This window comes from Pterocles gutturalis, unplaced genomic scaffold (genome assembly GCF_000699245.1).
Source record: "Pterocles gutturalis isolate BGI_N339 unplaced genomic scaffold, ASM69924v1 scaffold12887, whole genome shotgun sequence".
In the NCBI taxonomy this organism is placed as follows: Eukaryota; Metazoa; Chordata; class Aves; order Pterocliformes; family Pteroclidae; genus Pterocles; species Pterocles gutturalis.
Window position 1 is genome coordinate 1 of NW_010110402.1, and position 18,234 is coordinate 18,234.

Below are 18,234 nucleotides of genomic sequence, written 5' to 3' on the forward strand. Positions count from 1 at the left end.
GGGCGCGTCTGGTGGCAGCCCGACGGTGTCTGTGAGGCGGGTTGGGGGCAAGGAGCGCTGGGTGCTGGTCTCTGCGCGCACAGGAGCACAAGCGTCTGCAGTTTTCCGTTTTGGAAAAAGTTTAATAGTAGCCCGGTGTGGCAGTGTGGTGAGAGCCGTGTCGTATCAGTATCGCTGCGGCTAGCTTTCCTCCCCATTGCTTCGGAGGGAGTTGAGTTGCCTTGCAGTTGCTGGGCCAGTTTAGAGGCCTGGCCTAAAAAAAACATCTAGTGTGCAAGGTGAAAAATACTGGTGTGAAATAACTGTTTCAGTCTGAAGCAGGAACAGGGCCATTCTGTTGCTGTGTTTTGTCACTAGCCCTGCAGACAAGGACTTGGGGGTCCTGGTGAATGAAAAATTGGATGTGAAGCAGCAATGTGCACTTGCCCTCAGAAAGCCAACTGTGTCCTGGGCTGCATCAAAAGAAGTGTGATCAGCAGGTCAAGGGAGGTGATTCTCCCCCTCTACTCTGCTCTCGTAAGACCCCACCTGGAGTTCTGTGTTCAGATGTGGGGTTCCCAGCACCACCTGTTGAAGCAGGTCCAGAGGAAAGCCACAAAAATGGTCAGGGCTGGAGCACCTCTCCTATAAAGAAAGGCTGAGGAGTTGGGGTTGTTCAGCCTGCAGAAGAGAAGGCTCTGGGGAGACCTTATTGCAGGCTTTCATTACTTAAAGGAGGCTTATAAGAAAGACAGGGAGAGACTTTTTACCAGGCCCTGTAGTGACAGGACAAGGGGCAGCAGTTTTAAACTGAGAGAGGGTAGGTTTAGATTAGATATAAGGTGGCAGTTTTTTCTGAGGAGGGTGGTGAGACAATGGAAGAGGTTGCCCGGAGTAGTCATGGCTGTCCCATCCCTGGAGGTGTTCAAGGCCAGGCTGGATGAGGCTTTGAGCAACCTGGGCTAGCAGAAGGTGTTACTGCCTGTGGCAGCGGGGTTTGGACTAGTTGATCTTTAAAGGTCCCTTCCAATCAAAACAGTTCTGTTTTTCTGCAGTTGTAATAACTAAAAAAACACTGCAGAGCAACACATTGTGTAAATGAAGCTTCGTTCTGTGAATAGTACATATCTGTATTTAACTTTTTTAAATACAATGTGAGCGAGCTGAGAGGTTGATATGATGGATTTAGATCTGGAATTAAAAACTGGCAATTCAGCCTTGATTGCATTTGTGTTGCTGGCATTAGGGGGTGTTGGTTGTGGATCTCGGTGCTGGCAGTATCTTCAGATGGGAGACTAATTTTCAGTGTTTTTAAGCATTCCCTTGCCTCACGGAGAACGGTAGCTTGCTGCAGCTGAGAATTCTGTCCTCTCAGGAAGGTGGTGATATGGATTCCCTCCTGCAGGACTAAGGTGACTGTAGGCTACTGTTGAGGTAGAGGCCGTTACAGGAACTGCTGATGAAATGCTGTGCCAAGGAGTTAGTGGAGCAGTGAGGGCGTCCTGCATACTGCTGCACAGGAGAACTTAGTACATGTAAATACCAGAACTGGAGTTTAAGTTTCACGATAAGGTATTTGTGTAAGTAAAAGCATCTTAATAAATGAGAACATTTACTTTGGGAGAAAAGCTGTCATTTTTACTTACAAATGAAAGCATCAGCGTGCTCTGCCTCCTCGTATGTTGGCTTCACAAATTTGCTCAGACATGCCCAGAGTCAGTTTGAGTTGGCCAGCCCAGACCTGGCAGGAAAGCTGCAGTGCTAGAAGGCTTGGTACTGGGTCCTTGTCAGGATAGTTAACTCAGCTTCTCAGGCAGGCTTTGACTGCTGCCTGGTGCTCTGGGCTACTCTGGGGGATGAAATGCTGGTGCAGACTTAAGGCAAGTATGTCTGCACATACTATGGTGTTAGACCTACTGTTACTTGATTTTTGCCTTAACTTTCCTGAGAACTTGGCAGCTAAACTCTTTATGAATTAACTTTTTTATTTTTACATAATGATATACAAGCATATTATCTACCTGGAAAAACAAAGTAAATTGCTTCCAACTTTACAATTAAATGTCTGCACTTGGATGAAGGAATTCTTTTTATTGTACATAAACCACAAAGTTTCACAGCTTTGCAGAAATGAAAGCAGAATCTTATTTTAGTTTTTGATGCATAACATCAACAGAAAGGCTTAGCAATTTTACCTCTGTCAACTTAGTCTTTCTAAACCTGGCCATTCAAGATACAGTATGGAGACCCTGACAGAGGCTGTGGGGCACTGCGTGCTGAGCATCACTAGGCACTTGGCACTGCCACATAATTTAGCATAAAATTGTTCCCAAGGTGTGAGACTTCGAGCAGGTGCCCTCACTTCATGTTCCTGAAACCTTTTCCACCTGCAGGGGAGTCTGCTCTGGGTTTTTTAGCTTCTTTGAAAGCTGCTGTGGCCCTTCTGCCAGTCGAATCATCCTTGCCCACTGAACCTGATTACATATTCCTTCTTCCTTCACAGCAGTCTGCTCTTTCACTTGGCCTCCCTTTTTCCGTAGCCCATTTCCATGCGTTTTCTATTTGCTGTATTCTTGTGTAGTTCTTAGTGTGTGCTGTTGGACTGGTGTCAGTGTCCATTTGCTGCAGCAGTTGCCCCCTTTGTAGGTCCTGCTAAAGCTTAGTCTGGTAACCTGGACACTGGGTTTATGATGTGTAAGCCAGCTGTAAAGAAAAGCTTTCCTTAAAGCACACCACATCACCCGCTCCGTTTAACTGGTTGGTTTCTGCTCTTGAAATACCGTACATGCTGCTCCACCATGCTCTGGCTGGAAGGTCATTGGGAAGTCTTCATTGTGCTTTTTTCCTCCAATGTTAATGCATTTCAAGGAAGTGTAGGAGGGTACAGGTTTCAGATCTTGTCCCCTCTCTCTGCCCTTTTGCATGTTGCCATTAAATTTCTTAAAGCTGAGTTAATTTTTTAATTATTTGCAGCTCTTGCTACCGAAGATCAATCCACCACAGGGTCATTGTATGGGTGGATTCTTGCATTTGTAAAGATCTGTTGTGTGGCCATTGGGTTTAATCACGTGTTTTTTAGTGTGAACTCAGCTGTGGAATTTGAGGTTCTGTGAGCAGCAGCTCCCAGTAAAAGCCTTTGGAGTTTGCTGAGGTTTGAGAGTGGATGAGAGGCCTGCTGTGGGCTTTCCTTTTTCTGCTGCTTGGAGCAAATAGGGAGCATCTGAAAGCAGAGCTGTTCCCAGCATTCTCTGATATCCCACCTGAGAAGTCAAGAGGAGCTGCTCTTGGCCCATTGACTTTTGAAATTGTGTTGCTGGTTGACTGTTTCGGTTCTCTCTCCTCTTGAACAGGAACATGCCCAAGAAAGGAGGGAAGCATGCTGAAATGGGGAAGGAGATGCAGGCGCCATGTAAACGAGCAAAGGTGGAAGCAGCTTGTTCTTCATCAGTCATGAGTTTTGAGAGCCCAGACAGCCTCTTTGGAAGCTTGATCTCTCCCATCAAACAAGAGATGTTTTTCAAGGAATACTGGGAGCAAAAGCCACTGCTTGTTCAGAGAAATGATCCCCTGCTGGCTGCTTACTACCAGTCCCTGTTCCAGTTGTCAGATTTGAAGGAACTGTGCAGCCAGGGTCTATACTATGGGCGCGATATAAATATCTGCAGATGTGTGAATGGAAAAAAAAAAGTTTTAAATAAAGAAGGCAAAGTTAATTTCATGCAGCTGAAGAAGGATTTTGACCAGAAAAAGGCAACAATACAGTTTCATCAGCCTCAGAGATTTAAGGTTGGATTGTTTCATTTAATATAATTAATGCATGCATTATAATGTGGTATACTTTGTTTGAGTAATACTAGATGTCGCTTCATTTCTGTCCCAGTAAAGCCAGGAGAAGTAGCTGACATCGATGACCTGCTGAAATCTATAGGTGAACTGTATTAATTAAAACATGGTTAATACTTTTGCACTGACCATCATGTTTCAGTACTCTGCAATAAGAGCAAAATCTGACTCATGCTATTTAGTATTATTTTTTAAAAAAATTGCTTTGTCACATAGATGTTTAGAAAAAAATAAATGCACAAAATTGATGATTATGCATCTGTGCTTAAATTATCCCTTCTGCCCCACTGTTGCCTTGTGCAAAGAGGGGCTTTTGTACTGCTTTCCTTTAATGGATGGTGAGGTGTGAAACCATGTAAAATATTTCCAGGACACTCCACTGTTCTTGACAATGGATTTGCTTCGATTTGCACCATGGAAGTGTACCACCCTGTTTTAGCAGAATGTCCTCTCTCTCTTGTTCTTTTTGTTGCCTTGGCAATCTTAATGTAGGAGAAGGAGGCAGTGGTGGCTGCATGGTTAAGGCTTGGCTACTTGTAGGTACTTGGATTTAGGTAGTCCCTTCTTTGTCCCATGGTGGCAACACAATTTAATTGTGAAGTGGTCCGTAAGGACCCAAACACACAGCTGAGTCGCAGGTATAGCGTTGCTGGCTGATCATGGTTTCAGTGTAGCTGTAATGGCCAGTGGCAGGGGCATCTGCAGGGGAAGATGAAATATTGCATAGCTTATACTGAAATCTAGAGCTTGAGCTGAACCTACATAAATCCTGGTTGAATTTGCACATGTGCAGGTCTGGTAGTTGGCATCTTCTGGTATGAGAGTCACCCGTTTAGTGCATTGTCTGTCATGTGTTAGATGTAGATGAGTAAAGTTTGTTCTCGAACATGCCCAAGCAATTGGAGTCACTGGAAAAAAGTCTGTAACCTCTGTATATTCTCTTTGATGCTAGCCCATGTCATGCAAGTCCTGCATGTGTTTATTGTCTTAAGATGTTTTGCTGTTTGTGGGATGATGGGTGGTTTATTTTCCTCTGTCTAGCCTTGTTTGTCTGTTTTTGCAACCTAAAAATGGTACAGGGAAGAGAACAAACATCAACGCTATGTTGGGGCACCAGACTTCTTGGCTTACTGACTACCTTCACGGCAGACCTCCTTTGCATCTGCAGTGTGTGCTTTCAGGAGAAACACCCGTACAGAGCATCTGCTTTCCCAGCCTCTGTCTCCCTGAGGGGATGTGATCATTCTCTAGAAAAACCTCCCAAGCCATGGAGAGTCTGTGGGCTGGGTGGCAGCCTGGCTTGGCTGAGCTCTTCAGTAGTAACAGTATCATTTCTTTTTAAAGGAGGAGCTGTGGAAGATTCAGGAGAAGCTGGAGTGCTACTTTGGGTCTCTTGTTGGGTCGAATGTTTACATTACTCCCCAGGAGTCGCAGGGCCTTCCCCCTCACTACGATGATGTTGAGGTAGGACAGCGCAACCTTGTCTCTGAAACTGCATGGGCTTTTGCTGATGGCAGTGGATACCTGTATGTGCCCTTTTTTCCCTCTCTTTCTCATATAATAACTTACAACAGAAGAATGTTTTTCCATTGGAAACTTATGGTAATTGGTTGCAAGTGTTTCTTTATTGTAGTTTTTTCCCTATATAATTTTACTGAAAATGTGCTGAGGTATCTAGTGGTAATATCATGTAAACTGTGCTTTCCAGACCTAGTATTTTCATTAGATGAAAAGCAAATTTGTTTTTCCAGCTGCAGAAGCTTTCATTTTCATTTATTTTCATTTTCATTTCATTCAGACCCCCAAGACTCTGGAAGTCCTTTTTCCTTTATGAAGCACTTGTGCTTTCTTCAGTGGGATAGTGGACGCAGACTGGTTGTGCTGGTTTTTGTTTTCTGGTCCTACTGTTCTTAAGAAGTTACTGGTATGATGGAGTCCTGTGGTCCAAATGCATTTTAAATGAGCTTCTAAAAGAAACATTCAAATAGACATTGCATTAAGAAAGCAAATCTTGAAGTTGGGCTGTCCCACTTAAAACAAAAAAACTCCACAACACTCACATGTATTTTTTGCTTTTTAACAATTGTAAATTCCTGCATTGTAGACGTCTAAAAGTTAATGTGAGAAGAATCCTGTTTGCCATGCGGTGGAGTAGCTGAGAGCAGGGAAGGTGAAATCTGTTTCTTGTTGTCAGAAAAGCAACTTGTGTCACTTGTCTTTGCTTTCTGTCCCTCATTTCTGGCATGGTTCCACAGACTTTCCAAGTAAGAAGACCTAAAATTTATGATTAGTTGGATGTGTGAGGCACAGCAAGGCTTCCGTGTGCATTTGGACTTGTGGTCTTTTGCAGGTGTTTATTCTTCAGCTAGAAGGTGAGAAACATTGGCGACTCTATAAACCAACGGTGCATTTAGCTCGGGAATATAATGTTGAATCAGAAGATAGGATTGGGAATCCCACACATGAATTCATATTAAAGGTATTATAATTTAAGTGCTGTACCTGGTCTGGGCTGTGGTTGCCAGAAAAGTAGTCATGTTTAAAATGGTCTGCATCTTGAAGATAGTATTCTGAATGCTCATGGCTGTGGAATTGAGGGGAGAGTTGTTAAACAAAACACTGAGCACAATAAATTTGGGTAATGGTTGTCTAACCTATCCTTTTCCAAAGGTATTATTTGCTTTAGGATTTAAATTACAGACCAAGAAATTGGTTATTTCTGGAAATTCTCCAATATTCTCCAGTTTGGGAACCCTGAATCCTGGTCATGTTTGTGGAGTTGTGTGCAGAAAGACCTTTGGGTTTATGTGTGTTTATGAAAGACTTTTATGCTTTTCCGTGCTGTCTGTGATTGATCAGGCTAATACTTCTATCCACTAAGACTTACTGCCTTACCGAAGGTTGTCATTGTTCTGCTGAATCAGATTTAAATAGTGTCCTTAGCTGATAAACAAAAGCATGAACTAAACCCCATATTAACTTGCTGTATTATGTGTTTTTTGTTTTTCCAAACACAAAAATCAGATGTTTGGCTGTTTTTCTGGTTTTTTTTTTTTTTTTTGGAATAAACATCATTTCATGAAGATTAGCAAATGCAGCTCCTTTGACAGCAGGGCATCTGGTACTTGTCCTGCTCTGTTTTACATGCTTTTGCTTTTGAAGTGTGTTATTTCTCCAGCAGACAGTGCTGCTCTATGTGAGAAGCCTGCCTCTGCCTTGTGTCCTCTCATAGTGCTTCTCTCTGCAAGCTTGCTGCTTGTCCTGGGGTTCAGACCTGCCTTTAGGTGTAGGTAGTTTAGGAATAGTATTATACATTAGATATGACACTGACCTCACCAGCTGTGTAGTTTGGCAGATGTGCTTTGCAATTGTCTCTTCTTGACTTTTTGTGATGGGTTTACTCTTGGCTGGGAGCCAAACACCACAGCTGCTCTCTCTCCCTCCCCCCTCCTGGGGGTGGGGGAGAGAATTAAAAGGGTAAGGGGAAAAAAAGACTCATGGGTTGAGATACAATTTAATAACTAAACTACAATAATGTTGAAAATAATATTAATTATGATGATAATGGTAATATACACAAATATACAGATCAGTGATGCACAGTGATATGGCTCAACACCTGACGGCCAAGGCTCAGCCCACTCCTGGCTAACGATCCCAGAGCAGGAAGAGTCCCAAAACTGCACTTGCGGAATGGAGATAAGAGTCTGAGCGTCCCAGACCAAGAGCTGACTGAGGGAGGGAGATGACCGTAGGAGAGCAACCACCCAGAGAGAGATGAACTGGAGCAAAAGGGATGAGCTTCCAGAGAGCCCTCACCTATATACTGGGCATGACGTGCATGATATGGAATAGACTGTTGGCTACTTTGGGTCTCCAATCCTAAACATGAGGTTGAATCCTAGGCTCGAATCCTAGGCTAGTAATTACAATATGCTGCCTCCCAGCTCCTCCTGCACCTGCAGACACTGGCACAGCAGAGAAGCTGAAAAGTCCTTGACTGTCCCGGCAACAACTATAAACATCAGTATGTTATCAGCCTTCTCCTCAGCACAAATCCAAAACAAAGCCTCTCACTAGCTACTATGAAGAAAGTTAACTCTGTCTCAGCTGAACCCAGGACACTTTTTTAATCTAAATTTTTATCAGTGTGGAGATTTAATTTAGATAGGCGAGAGGAAAGATAGGGAGGAGGAAGGCTGTACTTGTTTTTTAAGTGTTTCAACTGAAAACTTCAGACAAAAGCATTGTAACAGATTACCGTCTTTATAGAATATTTGTAGTTTCTTGTGGAATACTGACCTTTTCCTTTGATGTGATCTGACTGGATTCAGATTGTACTGCTTCTCTGCTAGCCCTCTGTATTGTCAGCAGGTTCATCTCATCTGCTTCTTTGTCCCCTTTATGCAGCTGAGTTGGAGTGTGCATGTTCTATAATGTTAAAAGCTTACTTTGTGTTTTCAGACAGGTGTATAGTAAATATTGGCAGTAAGTTGGAAAGTTTATTGGACTTATTGGTTAAAAAAGCTTTATTTTATGTTATTAAAATGTACAGTGGAGGATCTCTCTAAAAGATATATGTTTTCAGTCCATTTGCTCAGAGAGTATTTTCTCTATTTTGACAACAGTACAGGTTTGACCAGGTGTCCTAAATATGTAAATTCTCTTTCATTTTCTTGCAGCCAGGTGACTTTCTGTACTTCCCAAGAGGGACTATTCACCAAGCTGACACTCCTTGTGGGATCTCCCATTCTACACACGTGACCATCAGTACTTACCAAAACAAGTAATTATGCTTTACTTTTTTTCTTAGTATGGCTTTTCTGAAAATGGCTTTCATCTGCCAGGTGATGTCTGTGAATAGTACAGACCTGAAACTGATGTTTCAAAGAAGCAATATCCTGTTTATTTAAAAAAAAAAAAAACACCAGCCACCTTGTAATGAGCTCTGCTTAGCTCTTTTCTGTGGTCATTCTATTTAGCCCTTGTGTGGTTTGTTTTCCTGTGAGTAATACAGGGATAGGGCATGTCACCTTTCTCCAGAGATATGCTGACATGGCATATATGTAGGTACCCCACTATGCTATATGTACCCTGCTGTTAGTAACGGAATCTAAGTCAATATTCAGGTAGCAGTAATTGAAGTTTTGGGGGCTGGAGGAAAGATGGGAGCGAGACCCTTGTTGTTTCAAGCAGCCTGTTTACAAGGTTTTCAGCAGCACTTGGTTGCAATTTAATTGGTTATTTTATTATTTTCTAGCTGTAGACTTTAATGTGTGGAAAGTAATGTTACAAGTGTAAACTCACTGTTGTGTTTGAAAAATCTCTCACCAGTGGTTGAAGTTACTGTTCATTTCGTAACTCAGAGAAAGAGTCAAGAGTCACTTCTTTCATCGTGTTCTCTCCTGCATTTGATAGTCACCCGCACCTGTTCGGGCATACTCACTGCAAATTCTTCCTTCTCAAATATTTTCTACTTATCTGTGTTTTTCATCTCCTACCCTGTGAATGCAAGTTAGATTTCATTTGACAGCATCTGTTGCTTGTGCCCTTTTAAACATTGCCATCATACAAGGAAATGCTGCTGCCACCTAATCAGCTGCTCAGATGGTGGGTTTGGAGTCATTGGCCTGAGTTAGGAATTTCTGTTAGCCACAAAACAGGGCAGAACAAGTTTGGGCATATTCTAGATGACTGTAAGATGAATCTCTAACCAACAGCTCTGCCATTCTGGAAGCCCCGGATGTCCGTACTGGTGGTAACTCTTAATGTGGCCAGTCCTCCGAGTTGGAGAGAGGGTTAAGATGAAGCTGCTCAAAGGTGTGAGTCTTCATAAAAGTTGGGTTCTGCTGATTTTAATTTACACTCATGTTCTATTAAGTTTAGTCAGAAGGAAAAAAAAAAGCTATTTTCTGCAAGCATTGACTGCTTTTGCAAAGAATGTCTGACTTCATTTGTTAGGCAGGAGGCAATATTAATGCTGAGCTGCTTTGCCAAGTTTGATGGCCCGTTCAGAGTGATCAGTAGTGAGTGGCCTCCAGAGAGATGTCCTGCTCCTCCTCCCTCCCCTGCCTTTTTTGTTCCACCTCTTCCCTGTGTGCTTCTCTCACTCCTGGTTTAGTAAATGGAACAGACAGAAGAGTGACATTAGAAGAAGTAGCTATTTGGCTTGTTGATGGAGGCTGGGCTGGAGGGATGTTTTACAGATCAGTGTGTAGGAGTCGTCCTGAATGTGCAGAACAAGGTTCTTCCAGACTGGTCCATCAGAGTTAACTGGTCAAGTAGTGTTGCGGAGGCAAGAATTAGGTTCCTTATAACAGGGTTGCTGGAGACCTGCCAGGCTTGTGTGGAGGCATGCTGTTTCTGCGTGGCATCGTAAGGAAAATGCCAGTCCAGGGAGTTGCTTGAGAAGCAGCACTGTTGGGGAGCGTGTTCTGTGGGCGCTTGTGTAAGAATGAGGAGATGGAAAAAGGGAAAGCTTGAAGAATGCAGTTCTTCTAAGGATAAAAAGTAGAATCATCATCCATTAAGGTTATTGGTAATGGAGTGTAAGAGCCTGAATCTGCACCTGCTTTCAGCAAGCACAGGTAAAGTAAGCGACGCTCCTGATGCTGGCTGGTTATTTTAATTTGGCTTGTAGACCAAAGTGTGGTCTGGAAACATTTCCTTGGAAAATTGAAAAGTGCTCCTTGAAAATAGTTGTCCTTGTTATGGAGGACATTTGGGCTCCTTGTGGCTGCTTTGTAAGTGACACGTGCAGAAGGAGCTGGGAGGGGAGGAGTGCTGGTGGAAGTGGCACTTTCAGGGTTTTTTAGGCACCAAGACAAAAGGGACTCCACAGTGCACTGGAGGACTGTTCCTCTGGGCCAGATCCCAGCAGGCAGAGAAGTGTGTGTTTGTGGGTGAGTTCATTATAAGCAGGGCAGTTTGGAAAAGCAATGAGTAACTGAAGATAGTTGCTGGCAGATGGAGATTTGGGGCAAGAGAAGGGAAGCAGTAAGTAGTAGAAGATGAATTAGACATCTTCCCTTCTCTTCTCTGTTTATCAGCCAGTCTCTTTCCCTTCCAGTGCGTAGCAGACAGTGAAACACTTGGGTGGAGATGATTAAAAAAAATGTAAATGAGACTATAACAAGTCTTTTTTTAAAAAACAAAAAAAAAACTAAAGTAGCATCTAGAGATCAGAGCTGAAAACTGGGAGTGCTGAAGGAGAGCAAGCGCAGAGGGTGAAGTGTACATTGGAGGACAGGCCCTGCTCTGCTGCTTGCCCTAGTCAGGTGGGAGTCTGCTGGCAGCCTTGACTGCTGGGCACTTGCCCTGGTTGTTTGCCCATTTAACCACCTTCTGAGGATGTGGTAGGGAGGGAGGCTGCATGTGGACAGGACAGCATTTTTGTGTGAGAGGCATGCCTGTTCCTGATGAGGTTGACTCAAGCTAGGCAAAGAAAGTGCAGGCAGTAGTCCTCCCTCCCCTCCTGTAGTTTATTCTTACAATTGGGGAACAGAAATACAGAGAACAAAGGCCAACTTTTTTTGAAGTATGTAGGCTAAGAATGGGGATTTCGTACAAACAAGACACCTACAAAGTGCCTGTTAGGTATCATTAAAATCCCTGTAGAGATATGTAGGGTCTTCTTCCTGGGGTCATAATTAAGTTTGTAGCAAAGCTAAAAACTGATGCCATGTTGGATTTGATAACCCTGGGCACATTTCCTCCTTCAATATACGTGTCTGAAAAGCATGTTAAGTGACACAACCCCACACACTTCATTGTGTGCAGTGAGGCCGTATGTGCATATGGTTGGATAATAATGGCCCTGGTAGGAATTTCTTCATTCACTGAGGTCAGCTTTAAGTTGAATCCACTGGTAAATGGCAAGCACCTGAATCAGAACAAACTTGACCCTTCTCAAGCCAGTTCCTTCTCTGTAGGAGTGCCACTGACCTGAAGCTAGTGAGGCCACACATGGAGTTGATGAGAGTGAACTATTGCATGAGGCTACAGAGTGGTAATGGAAGGGCCAAAGGCACAAAGCAGATTTGGCATTGTTTCCAGCCTTTGACAGCAGTTAAGATGTCTACTTTATTTCAGTATGAATATTTTAGTAGTGATTTTTTTTTTTTTCTTCTGTCCTTCAGCTCTTGGGGAGATTTCTTACTGGATGCAATTCCTGGTGTTGTGTTTGATACAGCAAAAGAAGATGTGGCACTGCGGACAAGCATACCAAGGCAACTGCTTATGGTAAGTAGGTGGGACTAAGGGAATAATAGTGCATCCAGATGAAACTTCAGCACTGAGGCAAGCATGTATCTTGTTGATCTGCTCTGACAGCTCAGTGCAATGGCATTGCCTTGTGTCAGAGCACAGCCACTTATTTTGAAGATGTCAGGATGACCATTCTGAGGTTTGCTCCTTCTGAAGCCTTGCCTAGTTCATTGCATTGCCTTTTTTTGCATCTCAGTGTCCTTATATGGCTTGTTTCCTTCTTAAAAATAATAGTACTTGCTTTGGAGCTGTCGGACAAGCTTGATTCCTGTCAAGCCACGCTTTTGAATCTTTAGAAGTTAGTGGAACTGTAAATTTTCTGTGACCTCTTTATGGTAGTCCAGTTGTGTTGCTGATCAGCTCATCAGCATGCAGAAAGAACAAGTCTCTCTCAACTACACTTGCAAGTCCTTTAGCATTGCAGGTAGCGCCAGTGAGGGAAAGTGAGCATCAGCTTTGGTGTGTGAACACTTGTGGGAATGTGTAAAAAGAAACAAAGTTTATTGTTTTCGGAGTAAATGTTGTTACCCTTTGCAAAGATAAAAGGAGTGTGCAGATTTTCACTGCATTACTGCACCTCTTTCTCTTTAGGCTAGTCTGTTTACCTTGAATTCATGTGAGAGGAACTCTCTGAATATTTAGCAGGTGGATATAGCTGACTCAACAAAAAAACTGAGTAGCCTTTTAAGAAGGCTTGCAGACCATCTGGAAAACACCAGAGAACTGAGATCATCTGACATGAAGAAGGATTTCATTATGAACCGGTTGCCACCTTACTTGGGATGTGACTCTGATCCTTTGACTCCAGGTAGATTTTGAAGTTACCACGCATTTTCTTGGCTGATGTGATGGTGGAGCTGTTGCTAACACTGGCTTTTATGAATTTGGTATTTTATGGTAGGCAGATTATAGTCTAGCAGCAGCTTCGTGTTGTGCTGGGCTCTACGTGTGCATTTGCATACCTCAGTTGGTTAACTCCCTGCAATGAGAGGAGAATTCTCTCTGAGAATGCTTTAACTGGTAGATTTTCTCCTTATGCTCTAGTTTGCTATTACAGCTACTTGTAGACTGTAAAGGTGAAAGAATAAAAAAATCTCCCTCTCCCTCACCCCCGCCCCATGTCTGAGAACATGTGGGTGTTAAAACACAGGTTAACAAAAGATCTAGCCACAAGAGAGGGGGTAGTGCACAGAGGGCTCGATTTGCGCTGTTTTTCTGGTTTCCTTTCTTTGTAATGGAGAATTTCTTTTTCTTAGGTGGGAAATTGCCAAAAATAGATAGCAAAATCAGACTGCAGTTTAGAGACCATGCTATCATTACAGTGGAACCAGATCAAGAAAATTCTGTAAGTATAATGAAGCCACTCTCTGTATGCTTGGGGTGGTAGTGCGGGGGGAGTGCAAGGTATGAGCTGCTGCTCTGTTGTACTGGTCTGAAAGGGTCATGCAGTTGTACTTAGCTGGATTCCGCATCCTATTAAGGTTTGATAGGAGATCATGGCATTGTTGTCAAGCGGCAGTACGGCACGGTCTTGCCTTCTGGAGGAGAGCTACAGAACTAAATTTATTCTGTGATTCTGCACGGTATGTGCATGGCTTTTATCTGAGGTGACACGAGATAGATTACAGCTGCTAAACAGTGACTATAGCTCTTGATAATGTTTGGTGGTTTGTTTTTTTTTTTTGAATTCTTTGTATTGAAGAGGATTAATAAGTTATAAAAAGAGATTCTCTCAAGAAAAGCTATTCTCTTGGCTGCAGCTGCTGCTGACTGTGGTTGCATTTAGTCTTCACCTCCAAGTTACCTTTGTACCTAAGTGGTGGTCCTATTAAGAAGTTGTTCCACAAAACAGATGCTGGCATCTTGGATTATGTTGTGTTCAGACTGCTTCTTATCTGTGAAGATTTATTAGTATGAAATTGAGGTAGTGCTTTTTTTGTCTTAAATAAAAAGGTGAGGGAGGGGCAGGGGTGCAGGACAGACTATCTTGTATAATTTTTTTTTGCATGTTTCCCTCCAAGAAAAACATAGCAGAACTTTCTGATTTTTCTCCTCCATTTTGTTTGTGTTCATATTGCTGCGAGACTGTTTAAGTTTTGGAACCTTTTTTTTTAAATTTTTTGCTGCCTCACCTTCTGATATAATACAAATACACCCTGAATGACTGTACACATGCAAGACTTGTATCCACAAATTTGGTGTGAGACCTGCCCACAGAGCTCTCAGTTGAGTTGCACAGCTTTCACCAAGGAATGATAACAGGCTTATGATTTGTAAGAGACAGATCAGTGTCAGGATGGAATTTATTGATGTGCACTCTTTCATTAAGTCCTTCTATGAGGTGTACCTTAAATGGCCTGTTTCCTATACAGCATGAGTCCTGTGAGTCTGGTAGAGGCAGTATTAAGGCAGAAGATTATGGGTTGTAAATAAATTTTCAAAGATGTTTTGGAGATTCCCTTATTGCTGCAGTAGATGGCTGTTGGATCATTCAGTTAGGAAGGTGAATTGCTTTCATGATGTAACAGTGGACTCCAGAATTAAGGAGCTCACATTGTTGCTTGAGTGAGATAAATTTGAGGGTGTGGATCATATGTAACAATTTTCTTCCTGTTTTTTAGGATGAAATTCGCAGAGACATGATTTATGTGTATCATTCTTTAAAGAACAGGAGAGAAACTCACATGATGGGGACAGAAGATGATACTGCTAGTGAGGAAGGCACATCACAGGTTTGTTTGTTCCCACAAATACACAACAGAAGCTACATTGCCATGTTGGGTTTGGCTGCATTAGATGAGCTTGACTGAGTTGGTAGCAGAGGCCTGGGTTCTGCTGTATTCCTCAGCACCCAAAGGATTTCTGCACATCCCCCAAGTACCCAGATGAGCTAAGGCTGCAACACAGAGACAGTCGGTAGTAGAACTATGTCATGTAATCTCATGCTTACTTAAATGTTTGAGGTGTTAACAGGATTTCTTGCACATGACTTATGTCCTACCTAGCAAAGCTACTGGAGTGGCTAGAAGTGTCTCTTACTTCTGTGTCCTTTAGCACATCCTTTATTAAGGCTACTGGATATGTGAGCACATGTTCAGTAGTAGCAGGGATCACTGCGCCTCATGCACCATGTTTATGCCACATTGAACCCGTGTTAGATTCTGTATCTACTGGAACATACCGCAAGATAATGGGTGTTCCATTTTAGGGTGGGGTAGGTCAACACTGGGAGTAAAGAGTTAACTCTTTTATTGAAATGTAAGGAGGGAAGTTTTTTATATTGTTCTGAAGGCTGCAGATAGTTTGTCTCCATTCTTACTCAGCACGTACAGTGTGCTTTCACTTGAATCATAAATACTCCTGAAACGTGGCTGTGACTTCGGAACTTTTTGTTCCACTGTATGATAGTAAGAAAGATGCTCCATCTTAGGTCTGAATACAGGTCTGCAAGAATACATCATAGAGGCAAAGCAGAACACAGCCTGTTCTTGTCTCAGTAATTCCAGCAAGGCTTTTTGCCTGGCAGTTACTTACCTTTTAAGGTAAATCTCACTGGTTCTCTAGAGTGGAGAGTATGGGTAGCTGAGGTTGTACACTGGCATCTGTACAATATGTGCAAATCCCAGAATATACCTTCCTACCCTTAAAGACTCCAGCAATGGTAACGGAGGTCCTCTGTGGTTCTGTCAAACTATGTCCAAAGACTGCATGTGCCAGATAGAAAGAAACTTACATGAGCTTCCAAAAAAACCCCCCAAAAAAACGGTTAGGGTTAGGCAAAAGTGTAAATTTAAAGTTATCTCATTCTCATAAGGGTAAGGGATTTCAGCTGTTTTTTCTATTAAGAAAGGTGACAGAATAATATTGCATCTTTTGGAGGATGCTCTCAGAAGTATCAGTGTGATGGGTGGAAAGGAGCACATACCTGCTGAGCAGTGCCTACAGCCTAACACACTATTGTGTAATAAGGGATGCTGCTTAGCTGAAGGACACATTTTTATTTTTTTTTTCCTCCCCCTCCCAGCAGGCTCATGGACTGCGGTTTCCTTTGTCATACTTGGATGCACTGAAGCAGATCTGGAGTAGTGGCACTGTTAATGTTAAAGAGCTTAACCTTATCTCAGATCAAGAGAAAGAAAACCTTGCCTTGTCGCTATGGACTGAATGTCTAATTGAAGTTATTTGATGATTCTGTGAATTAGTTGCTCCTGTAAGTATTAGTTCTAGGCCCTGAGAATCTCTTGAGAGAAAGGCTTATTAAATTATGTTTTTATCCATCCAGCCTTTGGTTTGTATTGCTGTCTAAGAAAGCATTGCATATATATACTTTACTACTTTCTAGTGCCAAATATTATTTTTTTTTTTCCCTGTAGCTTTGGGAAAATGGGCATCGGGGAAAAAACAGGGAAGCTGCTCATTGTCCAGTGAGCCACAGCTCCATGGCTGTGGGTGGATGAAATCACAGTAACACCTGTGTTGTGCTATCCCCTTTCCTCTGAATAGATGCCTTGATGTGGAGGACATCTAAAGGCATACATGGAGCTCCAGGACCTTTGGCAAAAACCAGTAACTTCTTTTTTTAATTTGTAAAGTTCACCAGCAAGAAAACCTGTTTTTCTGTTTGTTTGCCCCCAGAGAATCATAGAGTGGTTTGGGTTGGAAGGGACAGATGGGCAGGGACACCTCCCACTAGACCATGTTGCTCAAAGCCTTATCCAGCCTGGCCTTGAACACCTCCAGGGATGAGGCATCCACAACTTCCCCGGGCAACCTGTTCCAGTGCCTCACCACCCTCACAGTGAAAAATTTCATCCTCATATCTAATCTAAATGTACTCTCTTTCAGCTTAAAACAGTTACCCCTCATCCTATCACTACAGTCTGTGACAAAGAACAAAAGCTTCTCAATAAAAGCTATGTATGGTGTTTCCCAAAGGGATAAGACTTTGCCCTCAGATGCTGCCACCCCTGGAACAATCAATACTATTTAACCTCTACCTCCCCCAGCACCAATTTAACGTGAAAGTAGCACAAACCTGTAACTGGAATCTTGTGTCTTAGTGCTCACTTAAGTGGGTGTTGATGGGAGTAGTGCAGTTATTTTAATACCTGAACATCAATGTTTAATATGCAAACTAACATAACAGCACAGTCACCTATTCCAATACTTATCCCTTTTCTCTCCATTTGAAAGGAAATATTTTACTGAAGTGTGCTTGACATCTCTAACAACTTCCATTTGTTTAAAAAGAAACCAACAAGCAAAACATTCCTCCTAAAAAAAAGTTTTATACAATTAAAATATACATGCTTATCATTTTACATTCAAGATCTCTTAAGTACAAAAGCCTGCTTTGCTTTGTTACATAACATGGATACACCAAATGTGAGTTAGTTATGCTTGGTTTAAAAGACTAGAACTTTTTACACAGGCTTTTAAAATTTCATATGGAAAAGCAAGTCACATGTAGAACACTTGATATACCGACTTAGTTACATAGAAAAAGCTAAACAAGTGCTTCCCTTGGAAAAATATATACATACATTTCAAGATCTGTTACTTAAACAGCAAATTTATGATTATTTTAGAATGTAAAATAGTAAGTGCAAGTGGATAGGTTGTTTTTTTTTTTTAAATAGTACTATATAGAACTCCATTAATACAAAAATAGACATCCATATATTTTATTTCTGTGGCAGATTTAGGGTTATATGTTTTTACTTGTTTGGGAATGAATCCTTTTTGAGTGCACAACTGGGACAGTTACAGCTTTTGGAAATTAAAATATCTGTCTTTAGCTAACCTAGACTCCTCTTTAAATAGTTATAGGAAAACATACCCTGAATATACAAATAAGGAAAAATATTACATTTTCAATGAAATAGATTATATAGTGATGCTGAAATCAAATGAAGTTACCAGTTATCTAAGGGACTTTCTCTTCCACGTCAGGTGTTCACAGCCCTACAACTGTCTGCAGTTCCTTCTGCATTTGTCAGTGTAGCATGAGGAATGTGCTTTTCAAGCCTCCGACAACTGCAGTCCAATAAAGTATTTGGATCTCTCTGTCTCAAGTGATGGCTAGCAGGCTGGTTGCATAGTGCTGAAATGGAGGAACACACCAGCATGCCAAGGTCTGGACCATTA

At 42.2% G+C, this 18,234-nt stretch overlaps 1 protein-coding gene across 3 annotated transcripts; it reads left to right on the top strand.

Moving 5' to 3' along the window:
- Nucleotides 1-3,332: 3,332 nt before the first annotated feature.
- MINA (MYC induced nuclear antigen) lies at nucleotides 3,333-16,294 on the top strand. Of its 3 annotated transcripts, XM_010073364.1 has the most exons (10): nucleotides 3,333-3,765; nucleotides 5,167-5,286; nucleotides 6,173-6,301; nucleotides 8,505-8,608; nucleotides 11,961-12,067; nucleotides 12,463-12,471; nucleotides 12,743-12,895; nucleotides 13,344-13,432; nucleotides 14,709-14,795; nucleotides 16,112-16,273. In XM_010073364.1, exons 1-10 carry the CDS (start codon nucleotides 3,334-3,336, stop codon nucleotides 16,271-16,273), a joined length of 1,392 nt encoding a protein of 463 aa, XP_010071666.1. In that variant the 5' UTR covers nucleotide 3,333. The 3 variants fall into 3 exon arrangements, with proteins under 3 accessions (XP_010071666.1, XP_010071664.1, XP_010071665.1); XM_010073362.1 differs by lacking the exon at nucleotides 12,463-12,471 and having other exon boundaries at nucleotides 11,961-12,063; nucleotides 12,730-12,895; nucleotides 14,709-14,819; nucleotides 16,112-16,294; XM_010073363.1 differs by lacking the exon at nucleotides 12,463-12,471 and having other exon boundaries at nucleotides 11,961-12,063; nucleotides 12,730-12,895.
- Nucleotides 16,295-18,234: the final 1,940 nt, after the last annotated feature.

What these genes read in the sequence shown, in the direction of transcription:
- MINA (XM_010073362.1), top strand. Translation starts at nt 3,334, where the DNA reads ATGCCCAAGAAAGGAGGGAAGCATGCTGAAATGGGGAAGGAGATGCAG. An exon ending in CACATGAATTCATATTAAAG is followed by an intron (nt 6,302 to 8,504) that starts GTATTATAATTT and finishes ATTTTCTTGCAG; the next exon opens with CCAGGTGACTTTCTGTACTT. An exon ending in AACCAGATCAAGAAAATTCT is followed by an intron (nt 13,433 to 14,708) that starts GTAAGTATAATG and finishes CCTGTTTTTTAG; the next exon opens with GATGAAATTCGCAGAGACAT.